General features: G+C 36.3%; 2 protein-coding genes across 2 annotated transcripts; one reads left to right on the top strand and one right to left on the bottom strand.

The window, feature by feature from the left end:
- The first annotated feature begins 9,571 nt into the window (after positions 1-9,571).
- LOC140142242 (uncharacterized) lies at positions 9,572-12,230 on the top strand. Its single transcript, XM_072164210.1, has 2 exons — positions 9,572-9,698; positions 11,608-12,230. The coding sequence occupies exons 1-2, from the start codon at positions 9,575-9,577 to the stop codon at positions 12,228-12,230; spliced, it is 747 nt and encodes a 248-aa protein (XP_072020311.1). The 5' UTR covers positions 9,572-9,574.
- An 8,799-nt stretch (positions 12,231-21,029) lies between these two features.
- On the bottom strand, positions 21,030-24,577 carry LOC140142878 (uncharacterized). The gene is made up of 2 exons (XM_072164897.1): positions 24,472-24,577; positions 21,030-21,895 (listed from the first exon to the last, which is right to left on the bottom strand). The coding sequence occupies exons 1-2, from the start codon at positions 24,506-24,508 to the stop codon at positions 21,609-21,611; spliced, it is 324 nt and encodes a 107-aa protein (XP_072020998.1). The 5' UTR covers positions 24,509-24,577; the 3' UTR covers positions 21,030-21,608.
- Between the last annotated feature and the right edge of the window lie 2,644 nt (positions 24,578-27,221).

The raw sequence follows: 27,221 nt of genomic DNA, 5'->3' as shown, positions 1-27,221 counted from the left end.
TGAAATATGGGAGTATTTCAGGGTTCCTTGATGTTCAAAGATTTGGAGCATTTTGGTTGAAAAATGTGTATGTTTTTGTAAGTGCTACTATACTACATGGTCAGTAATTGTGGCTCAAAACCTTTTAAAAACCTCTTAAATGTGTACCAGGCTCGTACTAATTGTAGGCATCTATAATGTGTCTTGGATTTGAAATCCACTTACCTGATTTATTTTGCTTAAGAAATTTCTTGCAAAGTATAGTTGCTGGTTAGTGTGCTAATGTACATTATTGCATCATATGAACTATAAATTATGCTCATGTTAAAAACATTAGTTCTTGATTGTAGTAAAAATTTGATTTGTTCACATTCTAATGCTACAATAATTATTAAAAGTGTTCAGGACATAAATATAGGGTCCACAACTTATAAGTTCCCCCTAATACTTTTAAAAATAAGTCAAAAAGTATTTTACAAAATGTAACAATGTAAAAAGGCGTGTATAGCCCTATTTGTTTTACACATGTGGACCAATGTGTAGCGTCACACATCAGTGCGTTCAATCACAATGGTTAATTGTGTAAGAAAAGAGGCAGTTTTAAAAGTTGCACCTGAGTGCATAGCAGTCAGGTTTTCTTTAACAAACACATGAATATACCTGGCTGACTGTATTGTTTGAGAGTTGAATGCTATGGACTCAGATGCAACTTTTAGCACTGTTTAAAACGGTTTCTTTTTTTACACAATGAAGTTGAATGAACCATTGTGACTGAATGCAATGTGTGACGCTATAATTTGGTCCGTATGTGTAAAACAAATAAGGCTACCCATACCTTTTTACATGTTTGCATTTCTTCAAATATTTTTCGATTTATTCTAAAAAGTATTTAGGGAGGAACTTATAACTTGTGGACCCTATATTGTTTATATTTACCTAACTACACATAGAGGATTGCATCTTGACAGTGAAGCAACCTTGCTTTTCAGAAAAATAGCCACAAGGCTTTCAATGATGGGGTTATTTAAAGAGACCATGCCAATTACCATATTTTGATTATGGTAGATGTGTCCCTTAGTAAAGACCTCACAGATAGTAATGCAGTTGGTATAAATATGCCTATAGCTTCAGAAGTATTGTAATCTCAATGAACATATAAAGGAGGAGGATTTATTTACCTGCATTTTGATACCCCATTCGTCCAATGGCATTTAATATTAACAACACCATAGTGTTTTTAAAGGAAAATATTTGAATTTAAAAGTGGCAGTTTACAGCGATCAATGGTTGCTACAAATGTAAATTCTGCCATTATCTTTGTCCTGAATTCAAATCAATACAAATGTCTGAAACTTTTAAATTTGGGTTTTTTTTAAACAATACTGTGTTGTTAATATTGAACGACATTGGACGTATGGGGTATCAAAATTCGCATAAATAAACCCCCCTTCTTTCTATATTACAATATTGTGAATATCTGAAGCTATAGACGTATTTATAATGGGTGCATTACTTTTTGTGAGGTCTTTATATTAATTAGTGTAACAATAAATATAGGTCAGAGTTAGGGATGCTTTTGTTCCTATAGTAATAATACTGGCACATTCATCATACAGTATTATTAAGAAAGATTTCCAGTGGCGATGCCAGAACTTTTTCCCCCAGGGCTAGGAGGGGGTAAAAGTTTATCAATTTGCCTGAAAGTTGGCAATGTTTGTCCAAAATAGTGTCATTTTTCATAATATTTTGATTTGATTGGGTGTGGAGGAAACTATGGGGTCAAAGGTCAAGTTTGTTGGGTGAAATCCCCCTCCGATGGTGCCACTAAATACTTGTTTTACTGTAAGAAAGTGAAACAAGCTTGGTTTATAACTTCCTCATTGTCTATTCCAGGTGAAATACATACACATGACATGACCTTTATCTCCCATACAGGGGGTGTAGATTTCAAATGGAGCTGCCCTTTCAGGCACTGAACTCTTTCTTCCCAGGATCTGTGATTCAGGTAACCCCATTTGAAATTCACAACCCCTCTGGATGATTTAAGTCTAGTCTTCAATAGGGTGTGTATGGATGTCAACTGGAATATCTCATTCTAGCTCTGAAGTTCCCAGTGGGCACACCTGACGTTGAAATCATGTTGAAATCACATTGAAATCTCGACATCCAAATCAATTTCGACGTTGAAATCAGGTTGTATTTGCAAATGGACTTCAACCTGATGGACTTCAACCTGAATTCAACGTTGTATCAATGTTGAAATTTCAACCTGATTTCAACTAACTAAATCAGGTTAGGTTGAAACTTCGACGTTGTATCAACGTTGATTCAACGTCAAAATCCTAACATGTGAAACAAACAAACTGTGCCCACTGGGTTGAAACTCTTGTTCAAACAAACAAAAATGAGACCAAAAATAATCACTAATGACGTCCTAATGAAAATCAAATGCTATATAGCTTCAATATGTGCTTGTCAGTATGTATGAGATGATTATTGTACCGATTTAAAGCATTTCACACATAGGTGTATATTTGTATAAAAAATCAATTAAATGTGATATTTATAACTTGCATATTATGCTTTAATTGGCAAAATGCAAATTGGCTCTAAAATTATATGGAGATTAAATGATATTAAAATGAAAAGAAAGAAATGTTTTTTGTTGTATCATTTAAATTATGATTGAGGTTACTAGAAGGTTTAAGGTGGTACTACACTTGATAAATTTTGTGACTAATTTTGCATTTTTCTCAAAACTACACACTGCTAACAAAAGTTATGTATATTACAGGGGCAACGAATCCAATTACTTCACTGAAATTTCAGTGAGTCAAGACAAGTGGTTAATTCTGTATGTTAAGAAATGAGATACATTCTAGTGGTACCTCTTTTCCTTTCATAAATAACTTACCACTTGTCTTGAGTCACTGAAATTCTAGTGTAGTAACTGGATTCCTTGCCCCTATAATATACATAACTTTTGTTACCAGTGTGTTATTATTTTTGAGAAAAATGCATAAATAGTCACACATTTATCAAGGGGTGTAGTTCCACCTTAACCAGTTTCGCCAAAAAACAAACAAAACATTGTTCTATTGGAGTCTTGTGTCATTGCAAAATAGGTTAGGGCGGGCAGATTTGTTTCTCTCTTCCACTTCCCATACTATATGAATATGATCTTGCAGACAATAACAAAATGACAAAACAGTTTTTGCCAGGGATATGAGAGTTCCTCTTTTCAGCTGATTTCCTCTTTTTTTGTTGCCAAAATTTACGCATTTTCTTTTATTTTCAGCCCATATTTGGCGTTTTCCCACTGATTTTACGCTGTTTTTCAGCGTTTTTGGTCATTTTCCTCTTTGGGTCTGTGGCCTCTCACACTCCTGTTTTGCCAACTCTGAAAAGTGCTTTATTTTGTACCTCTGCGTAACTGTACATCAAAAATGATTACTGTGTATGTGTTGGACATATTTGAAACTGTACATCAAAATGATTACTTTGTTTGAAAGGGACATAAACCTGTTGCTGTGGTTGTGATTTACATTGGATGTGTTTATGTATAATATGACAGTGCGCAAAGAAGGCTAGAAACATTTTCAGAAAATAACAAGAGTGGTACCAGTAGCATGTAATAATCTGCACTTTCCATACTATTGCTATTTGGTAACATTCCAGACTGACTTTTAAACAAAGTGTAATTTTTTTTAAATGGGGTGGGGAAGAAGGAAGAACACTATGATAAGTTTTCTTCAAACTGTCAAATTTCCGGTGTCAAATGTAATCAGTAAAAATGCAACCTTTTATCATAGACTGTAACTTTTTATTATATGCTTTTATATACTCAAAAGTTTTGGCAGTGTATGGGTCATTAGCAAGGTCATGACATCCAATTTAATATGTATTTGTTTATATGGCAATCAATCATAAAATCACTCACAATAAAACGAACATGGTGTTTCTGGGCAACGGAGCTTTCGTGCCACACAGGCTTGCCTCAGCTGGTGGTGTAAATAATGAACGTTTTGAAAAGTGTGGCTTCATTAAGAATTAACAATATGTTTGTTTAAATTGTGGATGAGTGTTTTGGGCTTTTATTGCATCTTATCTAATGTGTGTCACATGCCTCTCTGGTGGTATAAATCGAATGTTGCACTTTTGAAAGTTGCTGGTGCTCTGGACTAGTACTATATTATATTGTATTTAAAAAGCACAACCCAATATAATATTGGTAGTGAAAGATTTGATCAATTGATCATAACTATGTATAAAGTTATATATCTGCGTGTAATTCTGATTCGGACCCACAAGACGAGAAGGTGAGAATCTCATCGGTGGATGATACATCTTCACGCACCCAGGAGGAAAATGCGCACGTCAATTTGCCGCCAGTGTAGATGCCACTTTCAAGATGTTTTTAGTTTTCAAGTATTTCAGCACAAATACTAAGGACTTCAGCTGAATACTTTTGGATTTATTGGCCCGGGGGTCTTTTGATCAAACAACTGATTCTGAAACTAAAACATACTCAACTTATTGTTTAATGAGAAATGATCGATTATGATTTGCTGAATCTCAACATGGTGATTCATTTGATATTGAAATTACGGATCAAACACTGCGATTATTCTTAATAAGACCTCAGCTCAAGAAGGGGATTATCTGTTAAACATCTTGTCATACACATGATACAATTAATGACTAAACTTGGTCTGGACTTCTGGTGGGTTGGATGTTGTATTCCAAGCTTTGTATTAATTATTCAGTGTCCACCATTGGGTACGTTTTACGAAATTGAGAGGAGTTTCGGAGCCTGTATAAGCCTACAGCTGATCGCGTTCAACAAGTATCTTATAAATCATGGAATTTGAGCTTCGCCGTCTTTTACAACCAGCTACATCAAGCAAAAGGAAACAGACTGGTGCAAAAGGTAAGACCTTTTTATGGGGCTCTGTATTGAAGAAAATATTAAACGCTATAGGAAACTAGATTAAAGCCATACGTTTTCCGTAGTAGGAAAAACAGAAGAAATCGGAGGTAGGAAACGGAATCATGATTTCGTATAAATAAAATTGAAATAATTGAAAAAAGTGAATATAATGCAAAGAAAAGAAAACAATATGTGTCTGTTGTTGTTTTCAATAAAATAAAACTGTAAAAAGTGCGTATAGTTTGTAATATATTTTTATTAAACTTCTTGTAAAACGGACAAAACAGTGTGAAAAACGGAAAAACACGGAAAGTGACATGTTGACAAAACGGAATTTCAAAAGTAGAACACAGAAAACTTATGGCTTTAAACTATAGGTGATAAATGGATGAAAGGGATTTTAGGCGACTGCCTGAGATCGGACACATGAGGTCTGATTATAACCCTATGTAGGCTATATATTTTCATTGTTTTAGCATTTTGAAATTGAATCTCGAAGTAGGGCTAGGGCGGATAATTGTTGAAGTTTGCTGGTACTTAGGTGTAGCGCACAAAATCACCGACATTTTATGAAAAACTCATTAAAAGAGATTGAAAGTAAAATATGTAGGCCTACAAATACAGACATGCACCGTACTGTAGGCCTAGTTCAAAGATGCTCATATTTAGTATTCCTTTGAAGGTTAATTAAAAGTAAAACCTAAAACTTTGAGACCCCGGATGGAGATCCAGTGTTTGCTTTTGAAAACAAAGTCAATCCGTCGCACATGACGTCAGCTAATATCATAAAGTCAGTTACAGAGTCAGTATACTATAAATGTTGACACGATAGCCCGTGATGCGACCGGCTCCTTAAAACCACAGAGAGGAAATGATGGGGTGAAATACTTATGTTTCTATTTTGATATCACTGGAAGAAGGGATAATTCGAAAAATGGACTTTGGCATTAGTTATCTTTTTTTTATTTGCCTTAGTGAAGATGTTACATGGTTAATTGGATATCATTACCACCATACCGTGTACTTACACATCATCAAGAAATGATACTCATGATTACACAAGATCTACCATTGAAATGATGTTGCACCTGGATTCCCGGCATTATTGAGATACCGTATTCACTCGATAGTTAGCACATGTGCTTACTATCGAGGGCTTTTGAAAACGTGCAAAAACGAAAAAAAATGAACAGCGCCATCCACAAAAGTGACAAAAGTGTAAAGGGTTCTGAGCAAAACATCGATACACATAGCTATATACCAACAATTAAACCTACGTATTTGTGTGTTAACTACATTAGCTCAGTTGGTAAAGCGACAGACTTTGAATCATCTTAAGCAGAGCGAACTGAGCAGGAGTTCGAGGCTCGTTATAAACTTTTCCGTTGCTTTATTTTTATTTTGGGGTTTGAGCTTTTCTTTATAAATTTAATCTTTGTTTTCATTTTGTTTCTTTATTGTTTTTTTATTTGCTTTATTTTGTTTTGTTTTTTCTTTTTTTTTTCTCCATTCTTTCTTTTTTGTTCTATTCATACTGGGGTCATGGGTTATTTATTCAACTGAAAACATACCTATATACGAACAATTCAACCTGCAAATGTATGTCTGAACCCCATTAGCTCAGTTTGGAAAACGCCGGACTTCGAGACTCGATGAAGTTCAAATCTGTTCAGTATTTCACTATTTAGATTTTTTTTCTCTGCCATGTTTGTTTTACAGGTCTTTTTTTAACTACGAATATAGGCCTACATTTGACAATTCTTGAAGGTTTTTTTCTGGGCTTTTTATTTATTTATTTATTTATTTTTACCAAAGGAACAATTAGAGATCAGTTGGATTAAAAGTGGAGTGGTTACATAACTCCTTGGTAACTGGATCACGCACCTTTTTGAAGGCAAATAAATACGCTCATTTCGTTCTAATAGACAAAGTGATAATCGGATTACACGTAACACTTCGCTGGCGAATAATTGGATCAACTTTAAAATTTCACCCCTACATCCAATTTCATGCATTTCTACACCCATGCATGCTACACCTCAATGGCAGACATAGCTGCTGGGACACAATAGAACAATAAATGGCGTTGAATGCCATAGACTTTGTGTTGCGATCATATCGATCGTGGTGCAGAACTCAAAAGCGTGATCCAGCTGACAGTGATAATCGGATTACCCGTAACATTTCCCTTGCGAATTGTTACGCATAGTCGTGCTAAAAGTCGGTCGATACATGTTGAACTCAGCACAATTCAGAAATACGCATTTTGCTTTGAAAATTCTCGGTCAAATAAAAAACTTTTTTTTTTCAGTAATGTTGAATAAAAACATAGTTCTTGGATATACATTTGAAAAAAAATCCCGGTGTTAAAATTAGGCACGAAATTGTTTCCTGTTTGATTTTGATAGGACTCAGCTTCACCTAGACTGCGGAACTTAGTCCTCAATGATAGTCAGTCATTTATCTTTTGGTCGTTATAATGACTATCATGATACATCTCCGAGGAGCAATTTCAGAAAATTGCTTGTGATTACTGGGGCAGAGGTTAATTGAATCCTTTCATGACCACTGATGCATAGTCAAGTCTGACAAGGACACTCGGCACGAATTGAAAGACCATGTCACTCTCGACAAAAGAATGCATGCATGTCAAAGGTCATACGACACCAATTGGTGTTTGTTATGCTGAGCATCGAAATATGTACAGTAGGTCTGGTTCCCTTCATTGTAATGTCCTTCCATACTTCTCCAACCCACTTGGTGATCAGAATTCGTCTTTGGCTTGCTGTTATGTCATTGTTGGCGTATTTTTGGCCATTTAATCAGGGACTGGAAACAGATTATTGTCAAGCTATTGTTATCAGATTATCTTTTCGACCTTCGATTGTATGCGAGTTGCGCTGAGTGCGCTATGTTTGAATTTTATTATTTACTCATGTTGCCCTACTAAATATAAAAAAACATCAAAATATTCCAATATCTTTTTTAAGTTATGTAAAATTGTGTAAAATATCTATCCTTTGTCGAGCACAATTTCTGTGTAGCATGGAAAATCATTTACATAGGATTTTGAAGACAAAATGTGGAGACACAGAATGCTAGAACAAACAAAATTATATTTTTTCTGGAATGTGTACATCGTACGCTTGGTATTCCTACTGATTTCGATACTGAAATAATTCTTAAGATGATGTTCTTTGAAGATTTATGTTGGCATTTCTAGAGTCTGTCATTATAGGCAAACATGTAGGCTCATTCCGCAATGTACAAGACAAGCCACGCGCTGTGTTGTAACTGTGCTTGGATTCGTACCAGGGTCTATTGATCAACGTATTATTCATGCTTGCTCAACTGAGGATAATTTGTAAACCAGCAACTCGCATGGTACAATGGGTGGAAGCCGTTTACAGTCCCTCCATATAGAGGCCTTGCATGTGACGTATCATCCCGTAAATATGGCGGACTACTCAAATGCATTCAATAAAAACATGATTGCAATCTACCGTGACAGTTCGTCTCACACACATAACCCTGCACTACGATCAAATAGGTTGATGACAACATTTGATTGAATGGACTGCATGCACTCCGCTATAACTACGGTGAAGGACACCGGTTCAAATCCTTTGTCTGGAGCCAATCGATAATTTCATGCAGGGCCTCTATACAAGGTCCCTGATTCAATAAAGCACACAATGTAACAGGCACAATTGAATCGGAGCAGGATTTTACATGTTACACAATGAGCGTGTTTATAGTGAGACAATCTTTCGCTATTTAGCTAAACTACCGCGCAGTCTAGATTTGCAATGGTTAGTAAAACATAAACAAATATAGACTGCGTGGCAGTCCAGCTAAATACCGCATAATCTGGCTCACTTGCTCACACGCTCTTTGTTTTTTATTTTTCGTATTGCACAAAATCATAAAAGTATAATGGATAAGGTTAAAATTATAAAATGCAAAAGATTTCTTTGCGGTTAAAAAGCATGTCCATATCACGTTTAAGTCGCAGTTATTGTGTCCTTCTTGATGTAAAACGAAGTCAGTATTTTGAAATAGACTGCGGAACTCAAGTCTTCAATGATAGTCATTTGATAGAAGGGAACCATCATCAGAGCCTTTGAAAAATATGGAATTTCTGTAGCGTGTAATGGCAAAGAGGACCATGACCACCTCATTTTAACATTGAGGGCATACCCAACTACATTGTTGAATAAACAGCCCATGACCCCAGTATGAATAGAAAGAAAGAAGAAAAAAAAAAAAAAAAAAAAAAAAAAAAAAGCAAATAAGAAAAAATAAAGAAACAAAATGAAAAACAAAGCAAAAAAAGATTAAATTTATCAAGAAAAGCTCAAACCCCAAAATAAAAATTAAACAACGGAAAAGTTTATAACGAGCCTCGAACTCCTGCTCAGTTCGCTCTTCTTAAGATGATTCAAATTATGTCGCTTTACCAACTGAGCTAATGTAGTTAACACACAAATTTGTAGGTTTAATTGTTCGTATATAGCTATGTGTATCGATGATTTGCTCAAAACCCTTTACACTTTTGTCACTTTTGTGGATGGCGCTGTTCCTTTTTTTTCGTTTTTGCACGTTTTCAAAAGCCCTCGATAGTAAGCACATGTGCTAACTATCGAGTGAATACGGTAGTGCAAAATGTCTGCGAGGAATACCAACCACAGTAAAGTACATTTTGCAGCCGATCCTGATGACATTATTTCTCTTGTTGCTGAAGCACAAGACTTCAAAGTCAACTTCGAGTGCGAGGCAGAAGTAAACGGTCAGTAGATATCGCGGTAATCATTATTAGTACAAGTTTTGTCACCAGAATGATTTGTGGTCATCTTTGACATAATATTGTAAAATAATCGGTACCCGTCAGTTTTGATTTTTATTGAAATCTTGCTTCTTCCAAAATAACATTTGATCCAGAATTGATAGCTGATTATAATGTTTATTTGTTTTTTTGTTTTTTTTTTTTGTTTTGGGGTTTTTTTTGCTGTTTTTTTTACAAATTATGTGGATCTTAAGTTTCATTTAGATGTGGTGAAGTCTTGTCCACCACTGAATACTGGTAAGTAGGCCTCACACAACCACCCCACCACCACCACTGTCCCTATTGTCTGTCTGTGTGTGTGTGTGGGGGTACGTAGAGGCTCTAAGAATGCTACCGAAAATTCAATTATAATGTCATCAATTACTTAAAACTACCATAAAGAAGAGTATATCAGCATTAATAAATATTAATTAAACCAAAAAACATGACAAATTTGAATGCAAGTGTTTAATTTTTTAACGAATTAACGTACGAAATAGCGCGTATATAAATTATTAATGCACAAAAAATTATTAAACGACTTGGCGTTTCAATAATATACGATTTGTTTTTGCATTAACAGCTTCGAGTTTCGTACTGTTTTATATCTTGCAAATTTTACGAGATTAACAAAAAACAATAATATACTATTTAATGATAAAGTTAATCATAGTAACCAACGATACCTAAACATATGGCTGATCAATGTATTTTTATCGACTTCTTAAACGACAGTGTGTGCAATTGTAAAGGAGCAATATTTAACTATGGTTTTAAACAAACATAGAAAGAAACTTATACGTGCGAGGTCTAATAGCCAAGTGAACATTCAATGTTTAACTTACTTTGTTCTTTTGTTATCTTACTAAAAAGGTTTCCTTGAGTTTGTTTGAATGTGTTATTTACCCCATTAAGTATACATAAAATACTTCTTTAATGTTTGAGTATTTCCAATATCTAAACATGGTGGTTTTGACCATTCAAAAACTATAGGCATAGAAACTTGTTTAGCGTCCCCTCCCACTTTCCTTTTGAAGATTCTTACATTTTCCTTTTGTTTTCTAAAATTTCAGTTATAAATTTTTAATGACAAATTTGAGAAGTTCTATAGACTTCCTTAGCTTTACAAATGTTTAAGAAGCACTTCGGCAATGTTTTGTGATCAGTAGAGGGGCATAAATTATACCAGAAAAAAATAAATAAAAAAGGCCTCCTCCTTTTTCCAGGTAACGTAATGTATGCAAATAAAGGTTTTGCACCATTTTACCAAATATTCCTTCCAAATTTGTCAAAAACATGGACGCTAAACATGTATTTTTTTATTTGGCATAACCAAATGTCAGTATGATATTCATAAATTTATTATTAATGATTTTTTTTTTCAAATCCATGACCAAAACAAAATTACAAACGACTTTCGGAGTAAAGTGTCAAGCTTTCTGATTCGGGCATGATAAATGAAAGGTTTTACTATTTTGCATTCTACCGGAAATATCTAAATATAATGATTGATTGTGTATGAGAGATCCACAATAGTTTTGCTTATCGTTTCAATTAATTCGCTTGTTTCTTAACTTACCGTAAAACGTCGTCTACACGCATATAGGCCTAGAGTGCCTTTGATAAAAGCTAAATTAATCCAGACGCCATCCCAACGACAAAATTATAATAATATGGAGATACAAACAGGTACTATTGTAAGACCAATATATTGTATTGGCATATTTACGGTTGTCTTTCAGTGTGGCTGTCACTTAGTTTTCATCAAAACACACTATATGCTTGCAGACGAGGTTTTACGGTACTTGATGTGTAATGTTACATTTTATTTGTAATATCGTCATTAATATTTTACTTGACTTTTTCGTTGTAGATTTAACCTCAAGAAGAAAAGGAGAATTCCTTGACTTAGTACGAAAACTACACCATTATTTCAAAGGACAGCTTGACGCAGCTCTGGTTGCCACCGGAATATTCGAAAAAGCAACTCGATACTTCATCAAAGCACTGCGAAAAATTCAACCCCCACAAGAAAATGGTACATTCTCAAACTTACGTGAAGTGGAAGATTCAATTTCTTCATGGACAGAAACGGAAGACGACGATGCAGAGATAAATGGAGATGTTGATTTAAAATCAATTTTGAAATCGTTTTTGAAAAATATCACTAATTTTCGGATTTTAAGACAATTTGTGAAGATGGAGATTGTTCAGACTTTGAAACAGTTACCAGTGGAGCTTGAGGCTGAGATACAGACAAGGACACGGGGAGAGATGGAGACTCTTCTGAGTGCCTGGACAGGGTTGTTGAATCGGGATAATAATTTGACCAAACTTACACATCCAAATGTTGAAGCTTATCAGAAGTATTTCTCCAATGAACAGGAGATGGAGTGTTTCTGTGGAATTTTAAGTATTATACCAAAATTGACGGATATTGTAAACCGATTTGATTTCTTATTAGTTAAATACCAGATGGACGTTGCAGCAGTTTGACTTGAACGCTAATATAAATTTAACGTAAACAAAGTCGTTGTTTCTCGTTGTGTCTGATGTAGCATCCGAAATGCATCACTTCAGTTTATGTTAAACCCACCCTTTCTCTGCAACTTTAATAGACTGAGCACACAGTGAGCAGCACTGGCTTTGTTTTTCCCCAGAACTAACCGAAATCTTTTTAGGTTCCCAAAACACATTCAAGACTGTTCCCAAAATTAAAATGTGGTCCTAAGCGCGTAGGTTTTGTTTAAAGTGTGCTTAAAGTTTTTATCTTAAGGATTCTGAAAAGTATAGTTTGACCTATCTGAGACATACGGTTTTTGAGTGATGACACAAAGAGGTCGAATCTAGGGGGTGATCAGTCTTTTGTCAGCAGGGGTCAGAAACTCTCCAACTCGACTTCCAAAAAGTGGTCTCAGATTGTTTGTTATGTACAAACAAGTTGAATACGGAATAGTTCTCACCATCTAGGATCCCTATAGAAGAAGCACGCGTGGTCATGGTCAAAAAGCCCTATATGCTGCAATGGGGCCTATGGGGGCTGACCTTTATTGTCTCGTTACCGTACTGAAGCACTCTAGACAGTGCAAACTATACCTGCTTTGACCTTTATACATTAAACTCGAGAACGGTATTTCGCAGGTAGGTCAAACTATACTTTTTCTGAATCCTTGAGATGAGGGGAATACTTTGGTATGGATTGTAACCTAATTTAAACAACTACGCGTTTAGGGCCACTTTTTGATTCAGGGAACATCTTGACTGACCATCCATACTGTTAAAACACTGTTTAAAATTTTGCTGTTTAAAAAGACGTTGTTTAAAGTGTTGTTGTTTAAAGTTTTAAAGTTTTAAACAACATTGTTCAGTCTTTTGGTAATAACATACTATCTTAAACAAGGTTGTATAAGTTTCAAACAATGTTGTGTATATAATAATTAAACATTTTGCTAGGCAAATCCAATAAAAAGAAACTCACTTCTTTGGCTTTCGCCATCTGGTCTGATGGCTTGATCACAAGTGTCTTGGTCCACTGCTTTTCCCGCGAAACGGCTTGTTGACATTTCCCGGAAGTGATGAGCTGTGATGTTGTTTTTGTTTTGAGCAGTGGATCGTATACGTGATCGAGAGAGACGATACCTTCGTCGCGGTTGATTGCTTTGGCCCCCTTTTTGCGGATTTGGATAGCTTCCCTTATTCTTCTGGTGAATGCGTTCGAGTCCCTGTCAAGAACTTTTGCCCCCTCCCATTCAATGACGCGGGTCTCCTGCGCGATGTGATCAGTAATGGCTGATTTGTGTTGTTCAGAAGTTGATTCCTTCCTGTTTGCCCTTGTGAATTTTCTTTGGGCTATTGTTTCAGAGTCTTTCTTGTGTTCTTTGAGTCTTGTCCCAAACAGTCTTCCTGTCTCCCCTACGTAGGACTTGTCACATGCACCCTTTACATGGGATATCGTAGACAACGTCACTTGTCTGCTCTATGTCCTTTTTGTCCTTAGGGTGGACTAGTAGGCTTTTTAGCGTGTTGGTAGGCCGCATCGCCGTGGAGATGTTGTGTTTTTAAATATTCTTTGCAGCCTCTCTGCCAAGCCTTCAACGTAGGGTATAACCACAATTCCTTTTGATGGTGTGTCGTCTTTCTTTTTCTCTCTCGCTTTCGGTTTCTTGTCCTTCATTTGCTGTTTAACTCTATCCAAAGACCATTTTGGATAGCCACACTCTGTTAGCGCTGTTCTGATCTTTATTTCCTCATCTTTTTTGTCTTCTTCCTCTGTCACGATGTTATCCATCCTATCCATCAGAGTCCGGATGACCCCAAGTTTTTGGTGAAGGGGGTGCTGCGACTGAAAATTCAGATACTGGTCTGTGTGTGTTTTCTTTCGGTAAACCAGCAGCTTTAAGGACCCGTCTTCTTTGCGGACGATTAAAGTGTCCAGGAAAGGGATTTTACCATGATCCTCCTCTTCAAAGGTGAAGGTATCGTCTCTCTCGATCACGTATACGATCCACTGCTCAAAACAAAAACAACATCACTTCCGGGAAATGTCAACAAGCCGTTTCGCGGGAAAAGCAGTGGACCAAGACACTTGTGATCAAGCCATCAGACCAGATGGCGAAGGCTAAAGACGTGAGTTTCTTTTTATTGGATTTGCCTTGCAAAATGTTTAATTATTTGATCTACAATCCTACAAAATGCATCTATTTACTGAATGTTGTGTATAAGTTTTAACAACTTGCAAGATCTTATACAACCGCTGTTTATCGGGTGCATCGCGCTCAACCTTGTTTAAAAGTAAAATTAAACAACTTGTTTTTAAATAAATGTTACTTTTAAACAAGTTGTTTAATTGGTAAACAAGTTGTTGAATTTTTAAACGTGGTTGAGCGACCGGTCTATTGCCGTTTGGTCTAATACCATTTGGTCTAATTCCCGTTTCGTCTATATTCAATTGGTCTCTTACCATAAAGGCTAATTGCCATTTAGTCTAATAATCATATAGTCTAATGTCCATTTAGTCTAATATTGTTTGGTCTAATATCCAGTATGTCTACTAACCATATAGTCTAATAACCATTTGGTCTAATATTTTTTCAATAACCATTTGGTCTAATAACCATTTGGTCTAATAACCATTAGGTCCAATACTCTTATGGTCTAATAACCAGTTAGTCTAATACCATTTCGTCTATTTGCCAATTGGTCTAAAAAATTGCCATTTCGTCTACTACTGGTTACGGGCTGAAAATACATGTAATGAGGCAAGCATGTGTTATGAGATGAGCACATGTAAACAAAGGTACTACATTGTATATGTATCAAATCTTATGCATTTTTAGTAGAATAATGTTTATTGATATATCCAAAAAATGAAGACTGATACATGTATCCTGCATGTATTGCCTACTCGAGTGAAAGTGACATTTTGCCGGATTATTTGTCCTTCTTTCCTCGGTCTTTTAAGGTTAATATGATAATATAGGCTCATCACGCATCACTGGGGGTGCCACGGGTACAGGGCATTTGCCGGTATTGTCATTCCAACATTAAAACAAATTAGGTTTCATGTTTTTGTCATTTGCATATGGAGTTACGTGTAGATAATACATGTAGGCATATAGAAATGTTTACACTGTTTATGAAACATGCTCCTTTAAGACCACGGTGACCATGGACTATGATCTCACACTCACAGTATGTGAAATAGCGTTATTGCGCCTATGCAGCCTCACACGTGCTATTAGACCAATCGGTTAGTAGACCAATTGGGTAGTAGACTAAACAGCTTGTTAGACCAAATGGTTTGTAGACCAAATGGCTATTAGACCAAATGGCTATTAGACTTATTGGCTATAGACCAAATGGGTATTAGACTAAATGGTTGTTAGACTAAATGGTTTTAGACTTATTGGTTATTAGACCAAATGGTTATGGGACCAAATGGTAATCGGACCAACTGGCTATAGGACCAAATGATTATTGGACATACTGGATATAGACCTAATGGGTTTAGATTAAATGGATATAGACGAAAAGGGTATTAGACGAAATGGTATTAGACCAAATGGCAAATCCCCGAGCGATGCACCCGGTAAACAGCGGTTGTTTATGCTTCTGTCACACTACACCGAATAGGTCTTCCGTACAAGAAACGGATGGTATTTTAGTAAATCCGTTGTTGTTCGTCAATGATCGTTTTATGTTCTTTTTATGTCTTGCTATCATCCGCCAAATGCGTTTCGTGTTAGGTGATGTTCGTTAAGTCCATCGGCATGCACAAAACTTGAAACGGAGTGTACCGAATACACATGTTCGGTATTTATCCGATGTGTGTTCGTATGGTGCTGAATATTGCCGGAGTTTGTTCGCTCTCCTTTCGTTCATGTTCGTTCTTTGTTCGTTGCACTCGGCCCGTGTTCGTTGCAAATACGTTCCTGTGAGGCCTTCACCACCGGATAGCATATTTATGCATTCGGTGATGTACGTTGACCCAGACCGTGTTAGTGTCACACTACACCGGATCGGTCTTCCGTATAAGAAACGGATGGTATTTTAGCAAATCCGTTAGTGTTCGTCAATGTTCGTTTTATGTTCTTCATATGTCCTGCTATTATCCGCCAAATGCGTTTCGTGTTAGGTGATGATTGTTTAGTCCGTCGACAATACGTTTCAAAATTTGTGCATGCACAAAACTTGAAACGGAGTGTGCCGAATACACATGTTCGGAAGTTGTCCGATGTGTGTTCGTACAGTTCTGTATATATACCCTGGGTTTGTTCGTTATTCTTTCGTTTATATACCGCAGGTGTTTGCAAGGTTTCGCAGGCGCTTGTGCCGGATGTAGGCCTATGGCGAACATGTGCATCAATCATGGGGGGGTTCTGAAGGGTGTGTGACGCAATATCATATTTCCCCCAGTACTTTAGTGACTGACAAGTAGAAAAAGGGGGAAAGGAGAGAAAAAAAGAAAAGAAAGTGAGAAAAATTGAAGAGAGAAGAGAAGAGAAAAAGTTAAATTGCACGTAATTTAGTAGGCCTATGCATGTAAGTAGTATTGAGCATGTTGAGGGAGGGGCACTTTCTGAAGGGTAGAGGACGCAATATCAAATTCCTACCAGTTTTAGTGATTGACAAGAAAGAAAAAAAGAAGAGAAAACATGGAACAGGTTAAATTGTATGTTATTGAGTAGGCCCAGGATAGTATATAGTAAGCCTAAGTATAGGCCTGTGATTATTATAGGCAGTGTTTTAAATGTCGTTCCTTGGCCCAAAAGCCTGTGAAAATTACTGCCGGCCCGTCGATATGTAGGGCCCGTGACATTTTGTACTCCCATTTTGTCACCAAAATCAGTATTTAAGACGGTCTATTACTGACTTTAACATATCAATCCATGCATGCTTTACCTGAAATTACGAGTTTGAAGTCTTATATCTTAAAGTGTCAGTGGATCAGTGTAACATTTTAAATTTTGCAAATTCAGTTCGGGCCTTCTTTGTTTTTTGTTTAAGGCAATAATAGTGTAAAAATGATGCACCAAAAACAAGTGTCCAAATTTTCCATTTTAAAACTAAATTTTTACACAATAGGCCCAGGCCTAATAGGCCCTACAGTCCCCATGCAAATGGCTTCAATTGGACCTTCATTTTAAAAAATGGACAAGTCTTCCTTTTTTTCTTTTGCTATGGACATCCACGTGTTATTTTTAAAACAATTGTTTATATTATACAATAATTGTGAAAACTTTTCAATGGCTTTAATTAGGCTTTCGTTTCACCAATTTGCGGCTCTAAAAAATGACAAATGGCTTCAATTGGGCCTTCATTGTCCAAAGGTTCCTCACCTCTATTGCCCCCGGACTCTGGTTGCCCTGATATATCAGATTTGTAGCCCTTTTGTACTTATTAGCCAATATTTGACCATTTTCGTCAAAGTTTTCCCCTTAAAGTTGTCTTTCCCCACTTTGTTCACCCTCTGAAAAAGTGCTTGCTACGTCACTGCCTCTAAGGGGTCAAAACCCTCTCAAACACCCTCTCCTCCCCACTTTTCTGATAGTGTGGACGTCCCTGTTGGTGCCACATGCCACGGATTCGCCGGTTATTTGTCGGACGTTGAACGATTGAATATAAAACGCCTGCAGGATTATTAGCGGCCACAACGCATAGAGAGACGAACGGGAATCGGATCCCAAAATCCGTACATTTGTCGGACGTTGACCCCAAATCCGGTCATTTGTCGGACGTTGAACGATCGAATATAAGACGCCTGCAGGATTATTAGCGGCCACAACGCATAGAGAAACGAACGGGAATCGGACCCCAAATCCGGTCATTTGTCGGACGTTGAACGATCGGATATAAGACGCCTGCAGGGTTATTAGCGGCCACAACGCATAGAGAGACGAACGGGAATCGGACCCAAAATCCCACCGAATCTTCTGCCGGACTGGTGATTTTTCCACCGAATAAAATATCATTGTATTCGGTGATGTACGTTAATCCAGTCCGTCGTAGTGTGACAGACCTATTAACAAATTCAACAACTTGTTTAGTTTTGTTCTAACAGTGAAGGAACCTAAAAAAGCCGGTGGTTTGGGTTAGTCGGAGGAGGGGTGCTCCCAGCAAACACAAAAACGTTTTAAAAACGTTTTAAATAAGTTATATTTTGGCTTTTGGTTTAGGTAAAAACGTTTTAATAACATTAAAATGTCGGGTTATATAAAGGTCATGATAACGTTTTAAAACGTTTTGTATGAAAATACACTACAACAATATTTTTAAATGTTTTCAAAAATGTTATTGTAAACTATTTTTGCAAACATTTTTGCCAAATATTTTGTCAACACTTAAATAACATTATGTTAAAATATTTGAACCCAGCAAACACAGAAATGTTCTTAAAATGTTTTTTTATAACCTTTTAATAACATTTAAATGTCGGGTTATATAAAGGTCATGAAAACGTTTTTAAAACGTTATTGGAAATATTTTGGGCAAACATTTTCGCAAAATATTTTTTCAACCCCAAAATAACATTCTGTTTAGAATGTTTTGTATCAAGTTTTCAAGAATGTTTTTGCAATGTTATTAAAACGTTTTTAAACCCTTTATATAACCCGACAATTAAACGTTTTCTGTAAAACATTTTTGTTTGCTGAGCAGTATATTATCAAAAAATGTTTTTTAAGGTTATGAAAACGTTTTATACTCTTAATATACCCTTTATATAACCCGACATTTAAACGTTTTCTGACTACCTTTTATAACCTTTTGCGAATGATGTCGAAAACGTTTTGTGTTTGCTGGGCTGCTATAGCAGCTCCCAGTCTATACACTCTAAGAAATAAAGGTTCTAAATGGAACCTTTTTTTGTCCTCTCAGGAGAACCCTCCCTCTTGAATCTCTCGAAAAGGTTCTTTGATTTTGGAGAACCCTTAACTGTTCTCTAAAGAACCAAAAACGGTTCTGTATCATTTTTTGTTGGGGGGGGGGGGGCATTTTCAACGGTTTTTGAACAATTTTCGGTTCTTTGGAGAATCTCTTAGGGTTCTCCTGAGAGGACAACTTTAGAACACTTTTAGAACCTTTATTTCTTAGAGTGTATAACGTCTTCTATTTATGGAATTAAAAAAAGTTTAGATGGAGGGAATGTTGATTATTAACAATTACAAGGTGAAAAATTGAATCAAAATAATGTCACTACGGGTTCTATAGAATTGTTACGCTTTATTAGCTACATTAGTTCTTGCCGATTATGCCTCTTTCTGAATAATTTTCTTTACACCGAAGTTACATTGTACATGTACACTCAATAAACAATTAGGACGATATGCATGTACGGTGTCGTACACTCTCAGTCTTAGAAAACAAAGGTTCAACTTAGACAATTGACCACTCCGTTTTTGAAATAGAACTTTTTTGGTTCTACAAAGAACCCCATTGGCTTTCAATGGGGTTAAAAAGTTCTGTAGCCAAGAAAAATGTTCTTTGTAGAACAGGAACTATAAAGAAAGAACATTCAAAAGGTTCTAAGTAGAACAGGAAAAAAGGTCTTTTATCCAAGAAAAGGGTTAACACTACTTTTTACTTTTCTTAACTTTGTGATGAGTCCCTGATTTAATTAATTAATTAGAACGTCCCTATAGGCCTATTTAATTCTAAATTAAATATCAGGTGTCGTGGTCGAATAAATCAGCTATCATATACTTTTTTAATTTTGACAATTGACCACCGCGTTCATAAAATATAAACGAATAATAAGGATTATAGGCGGTACCAACATAAAAACACACAATTTTTATGTAAAATATTTCGTCATTTTTTTACAATTCTCCCCTTTTTCTGTTACCGTACCCTGGGTAAAAAATAGTCTATTGTTAACCCAATTTTTTTAACCAACGCCTTCCGTCTACCGACGGCCTTACATGAACCGATGGCCCCCTGTCCCCCACTGGCTACCCCACTGTTCCCATATAGGGTATAATCTTCTTCCACGGTAAACCAAACAGCTTCCGTGGTAAACCTTATAGCGCCATCACTTGATGAAAGTACGTTATTAGTAGGCGTGAGTTACAAGCTATCTGGGCTAGAACTATTGCGACTGTAGGGGTGAGCTTGCCTACAGGTAAAAAAAAATACTTGTGGCGGTTATATTACACGTCTAGTTTAGGGCAACGGGGGTGGAAAGGAGGGTAGGCCTACTATGGGGATGTGCGGCAGATTCGGGGTGCATTTTGGTTTATTGCTGGCCCTCAATTTCATGAAAATTTGGTTTAAGAAAGATTATTTTTATTTATTTTTAAAAAAAATTAATTTGTTTCCCAAATTTTTATCGGAAAGTGTGCCATTTTTTTTTATTGTTACCATGGCGTGCGATAATAAATAGGCCTATTAATATAATTTTTAAATGCTATTTTATTATTTTGTCTAAACTAAAATAGTATAAAATCGTAGGCCTATATGATGCCTTAAATTAAAAGTTTAAAACGTTCTTCCAATATTAATAACTATTATTAAATCATTCCTAACATCTCGGACAACACGCCCCCTCCCCCAACACACACACCCCCACACCCCTACACCAACAACCACATGCCAAGGGGCGAAAGTCTACCTTGCACATCGTGCACGCGCGCGTGCACCACTATGATCCAGCATTGTCCCGCTAAAATACACTGCCCTATTACGAGCAATGGAATAGCCCGTCAATCATGCACAGTGGTTGCTCCTGGAAGGAAGATTATACCCGATGTGACGCGGTTGCTCATGGAAGACAAGAAGGATTATACCCCTTTTCACTGTTCCTACTCCTAAATGGCAGCCATAGCCGCGACGGGGACCCAACTATCTCACAAATTGTGAAATGATGCGGCCTTGAAGGGTTTTTAAACTGCATTCTATCACCCGTGTTACACGTAGACAAAAGAATGATGACAGTTTACCACACAAAAGAATCTAACATCGAATTTTAAGCGGGTTTAATCCACCCAATTGGGCACTCACAACACCTGTTTGGTGCATGCGGGGAACCAAATATGGCCGACCAAATCCTGACCATGACTTGGCTCGTTGGATTCGTCTATAAGAAGTTTACGCATCATTAGCGCACGTTGTCATTGATAGATATTTGGCTCCGTGGAATGGATTGAAAATTTCACACGCTTTTTCAGGCTTTTTCAAACTTTACAGGCTTTTTCATGGATGACCATTCTCATGCCTGGTTTAACGATGGTTAAAACAGGGAAAATATGGCTCCCGCCATGCCACTCCTTGATCATGACAAGTGTCAAGTTCTTTAACTTCGATGCTCTCGATATCACGCATTGCTAATTACCATTGAGCTGAGGATCTACATGTTTATTGTATTTGTAGGTTTTGTAATCACAAAACCACATAAAAATGTTCAGGAGTGTTTCGTATCTGTGTCAGAACAGAAATCCATCCCAAGTCTTGCAAGGCTTGGTTAAGTCTATCCATGGTTGCGTCCTGTTTAAATTCATCTTTCCACGTAGCTAGCATATAGTAGACTTGATGTTCAAGCCTTTCTGGTGACGAAGATTTTGCAGCTCTGATTTGCTCCGCAGTAAGACCCAGTTTGAAGCCAAGATCCGGGTATTTATTACCGATGAGATTGGAGATGGTGGTTAGCTTCCTGTCACAGAGGAGTCCTGCAAAGGGCAAACATAAACCAAAACGAAAGGTAATAAAATTTCATTTCATTTGGCAAATTTTTACATTGATAGGCTATAGGCCTACTAGTAATTTCGAGGGAATTAATTAATTTTAATTAATTAATTAATGTATTTATTTATTTATTTATTTATTTATTTATTTATTTATTTATTTATTTATTTATTTATTTATTTATTTATTTATTTATTTATTTATTCATTCATTCATTCATTCATTCATTCATTCATTCATTCATTTATTTATTTATTTATTTATTTATTTATTTATTTATTTATTTCATTTCATTTTTTTTTTCTTAAAAAAAAAGGTGCCGCTTAGAGCTGACGAGCGGGCGGTCGAGGACAATGAACGTTGGTCCCTACATCTAACATATCTAACAATTTGTCACATACGAGGGTTGGTCAATAAGTCCTTGCAACTACTATATATCTCTGCAAGCATGACTTTGATGACAGTTACTTATCATAAATACAAGTTTGTACATTTGTCTTTCAAAACACATAAAAAGTTTCTATTAGAGTACCTTAAATTACGCATAAAGTCACTGCTATATATGCACTGACAATAATTGTCAACATTGGCGGGAAATTTGAATTGTAGTTAAGGAACGTGTAATTGAAAGAGGTAGAAGTAAGGACCAAAGCAGTTTACAAGCCTTATTTTTGGTATGAAGTAATCTGAGTAGGCCTATATTGAAGAAATGTATCCATTAACAGATGAAGAAAAAGACCGTCTTTGAAATGCATCAAAATAGGCCTTAACGACAACCAAAAATGCTGTGAAAATCATGAGAGACGACCATTCAAGGTAGACACATTAATCAAAATTATCTCCAAAATGAAACAAAATCAAATATGATTATTGGTATGGTATGAGAGGTCATATTCAGGACAATAGAAATTGTTACAATAAAAATGTAAATATGCGCATGCGTTGCTGGTATAGGCCTATATGATTAAAAGTGCCAAAAATGTATGAAAAAAGGAAAATTTCATCAAAAAAGCGCTGAAAATATGACTAAATACAATATTGCGGGACAGTAACAGTGTGAGTGATTTGCTATACTGAGTCTCATGCTAAAATTAAACGAACCTTTTGAAATTCACAATTTGTATTCAATCTAGAGCCTCTTTATGGTGTGCTATAGGCCTACTTTGATTACCAAAACATGACATTTTAAAAACAAAGGGTTCATTAATAGAGAAATGTTTGTGATTTCCCCACCGGAAGCTCCCTTTTTAATAATCAGTAGTTACCCAATCGAATCAGGTACCATTTGTTAAATTTTGTCGTTGATAAATCTTGCTATCTCTTATTACGTAAGGACCAATGGCTGACAAAGCCTACTCAAAAATGCAGATATTCAACATGATCCCTGATCTTTAATAAAAACGGTATAGGTCTAAAAAGAGTATAGCATCAACCCTATGTTATCGCTTTAAAAATTGCAAAACCGCGCCAAATTCTATACTTTTATTCTTCAGATATTTGGAATTATGTAACTATGCCTCAATTTGGCTTGGTATTTTCCCCACTATTTTTCACCATAAATCATGCAGTGTCCATAGGCTACTGTGTTTATGCTAATGTGATTACGTCATCAAGTATGCAACCTCGATATATTACACATTTGTCATTGAAAGACAAAGGTACAAACTTGTATTTATGATAAGTAACAGTCACCAAAGTCATGTTTGAGTGGAGATATATAGTAGTTGCGAGGACTTATTGACCAACCCACGTATTGACAGCTACAATGTATTAGCCTACAGCACGGACCTTCGAGCTTCTTGCAGCGCTTAAATTTGCAAACGAGTATTTTTTTGGTAGAGTCACCTCTCTAGCTTGTGCTCCCAGGGTGTCCTCCCAAGTTTCTATTATAAGCATGTACTCAAAAATTCCACGTTTTCAGCTCACTGGCTTCTGACAAATGCCTTTACATGAAGCGGGACGGGGTGCACTCCTCTCCTTGAAGGTCTAAAAGGCTACTTTTTTTTTCAGAATCGCTGTCATTCAAGACCCCGTGTATTTTTTTCGAACACATACTAATTATTATAGTATAAATGTTATTGTTGGTAGAACAAAATTTGCCAACTTTTTTTGGAAACCCCTTCAGAGATTTTATAAACAGAGCTTAATTTTCAAGCTAACTCAATTTTTCCACTACAGTGTACTAAACCACCGGCAGGATTCGAACCCATAACCTCTCACACCATAGTCGAACGCCGTATCGATTTATAGGGCCTAAGCTAACTTGACTGCTATATAAATGTAGGCCTATCATGATTAATTTTTGTTTGGTAATGACATATTCATCAATGTAGATACTGTGATGGTTGTTAGCCTACTTGACTTCTTTGATACCCCCCCACTACACAACGGAAAGAGTCACATTTAATAACATAACAAAATAACTGGCATGTTCATGCAACATTTCAGCGATTAAAACAGAAAACATGATAAGGACGAACGATTCGCAGATGATTCAGCGAGCCGTTTTTACCATTACACATGGTTTAATTTAGAACTATTTTATTCTAGGTTTACTTACCATCCGGTCCATATAGAGATGCTGTTGTAGCTGCCATACTTAGCAGGCCTGCTTATTCTAAAATTATCACTGACTTTTTTGGTAAAAAGTTGATTAACGTGGCTTAGGACCTACTGCTGTACAATTTTATTGTTTTTCAATTAAAGCCATTATATATCGACGCCACATGACAATTTCGAATAAGTCAGTTAACTTTACTTCACTAGTGTGCAATAGAGTTGGCAGCTATAATGTTTACGGTTGCATTGCCAACAGAAGGCCAAAGGTCATTATGGTAATCGATAGTTTGTAAATATTGTAGCATATTATACCGTCGCAATTTAATAATTGATCGATTTTCATTTGTCATATTGATTTCTGGGGCTGCCGGCTGCGTGCTTCTATCCGCTGGTGGGTCGATGAAGACCATGCATTTATTTAGTGCCTATTGGGCCTATAAAGAAATTAGAAGGACAGAGAGCAAATTAAATTGGGAGATTATTGGTTGGGCTCGTAATAATAGTGTCGTTCTTAAATAATTTATGTATCACAAATGTGATTGTACAATAAATGACTTTTTAAAGTCAAAAAGGACACATTTTGTTTTATTTTTATTTTATCAAAAATTCTAGAAAAACCAAACCAAAACCAAACAAAACAAAAACAAACAAACAAACAAACAAACAAACAAAAACAAAACAAAACAAATCCGTGGGCATGAAATCAGAAAATTTGATACCCATTTTGAGACTAAAAGAGATGAATTTGATGACTATAGAAGACACTTTTCGAATATGATTTCTAAGTCGAGATTTTTTTTTTATTTGATACCCTGTGGGAGTCTCGAGACTAGCGCTATAGGCCTAGTCTAGCTTTTTTTCGGACCGAGCATGGGTGGGTCATTCTTCGGTAAGCTATTTGAAGGTTTGGAAAATATACATTTCAAAAAGATTTTTCTATTTTTTTTTCCAGGTTAAGAAAGATTTATGTCCCCAATGTAGTGAAAAGTGTTGCTCAATTTTTATTTGCAACTTTATATATTATCGGCCCTTTTTGCACCTGATGTCACAACTGCACCGAAGTATAGCAAAAATGTGTCGCACATTGAACATTTGTTTTTTACCTACAGAGGAAAGGAGTATAACTAATATTATGCAACATATCATTATATTTCCATTTGGCCAGTTTTAAGATAGGGCATTATCTGTAGAGTGGCGGAGATGATGTCAATGAATGGAGGTGCTGCTGCATCATCTCCGTCACGTAACGTAAATGATTCTCGCCTTACTAAAATCATCTTCGCGCGTCATATCCGTCACATTAGAGAGATTGCGATGTTCCAAACGCAGCACGTGGAACATACGTTTTCACGTACATTTTTACGTAGGCCCTACGTTAATACGGTGTTAAATATTGCTAGTCTCGGTTCCAAACTGGATTGTGCTCATTCGTCACGAAGGAGAACAGAACAAGTCAGCTGGAATGAAGACTATAATATTTGATCTAATCTAATCTAGGTCGATAGAGGGCATAGTGATTGAAAAAATAACAGTAAGCTGAGTCTCTGCCTAATTCAAACAGGCCACTTTTGATTTTGACTAAAATTTTGACCTACATGCTGATTAAACTTAATTGGGTTTTTTGTTCCTCCGCAAATATCATAGTTGCCCAAAAACATATATTTAGGTAGATTAAAGATCACTACATCCATACATCATGCATGACTTTACTTTCAAAATGAGACTTTTTCGTCCTGAAAATTAGGCGCGTTGCATGGACTTCGACCTGAGGTAAAATCAGCATATTTCAACGAAGCATCTGCGTTTTATTCTACGTTGGAATCCAAAATGGGAAATCGCAATGTCATTTTTTGTACGCAAAGTATCACACACATTTCAATGTGCAATCTCTGCGTATGAATATTGCGTTTAAATTTAGTCCATTTTAATACATCGCTGTACCTTTATTATAATGATTTGTTACAAACAAAAGAATCATAATAATAATTAGACTTTCCTTCGTATGTTTATTATCTTTGACTGTCTTTAACATATTGTGAAATGGACAAATTTTGTGCATTTTCAACGATGTATCTACGTCTATTTCGCACGTGGAATATCTTCAAAATAGCTAAATACGTGACCTCGCTTCGATACAGGAGAGTGGTTTTGAATAGATCAACGTACGTCCGATGTCTACGTTTCGAAATCCCAATGTCTCTATTGTGACATGATGTACGTAAAACAATCTAACAACCCTAGTATTAGCAGTACTAAACTGTGAGTAACATAAGCCTACACATGGTCAATAAAGGAGGTGAATAGAAATAAACTTAAACTGTTGTAATTTTGAAAAAAGTAAAATAAATGAAGCGAAAAGTTTAGAGATGAGAAGTGTTTTGAGATGATGATTAACCACATCAATCAAATTGATCCTCATATCAAGTTCACGCAGGAAGGATTGTCAGACAACAAACTCGCTTTTCTCGACTGTCTAGTGTCCGTGGAAGTTGATCGCTCACCTTCGAAAACAGACACACACGGATCAGTACCTACAATTCGGTTCTAATCACCCGCTAATTCAGAAACTCGGCGTGGTAAATACTTTGTTCCATAGAGCTGATTCCGTCATTACCAAGGACTCCGACAAGATCACGGAATATCAGCATCTGCGCAAAGCTCTGGGTAACTGTGATTACCAGGACTGGGCTATAAACAAGGCCCTGAACATGGATAACACCAAAACCGCTGCCACGAGCACGAATCAGACGG

Source organism: Amphiura filiformis, chromosome 20 (genome assembly GCF_039555335.1).
Source record: "Amphiura filiformis chromosome 20, Afil_fr2py, whole genome shotgun sequence".
NCBI classification, from domain to species: domain Eukaryota; kingdom Metazoa; phylum Echinodermata; class Ophiuroidea; order Amphilepidida; family Amphiuridae; genus Amphiura; species Amphiura filiformis.
Note: the sequence above shows the minus strand (reverse complement) of the source record. Positions and strands in the feature narration are given on the sequence as shown.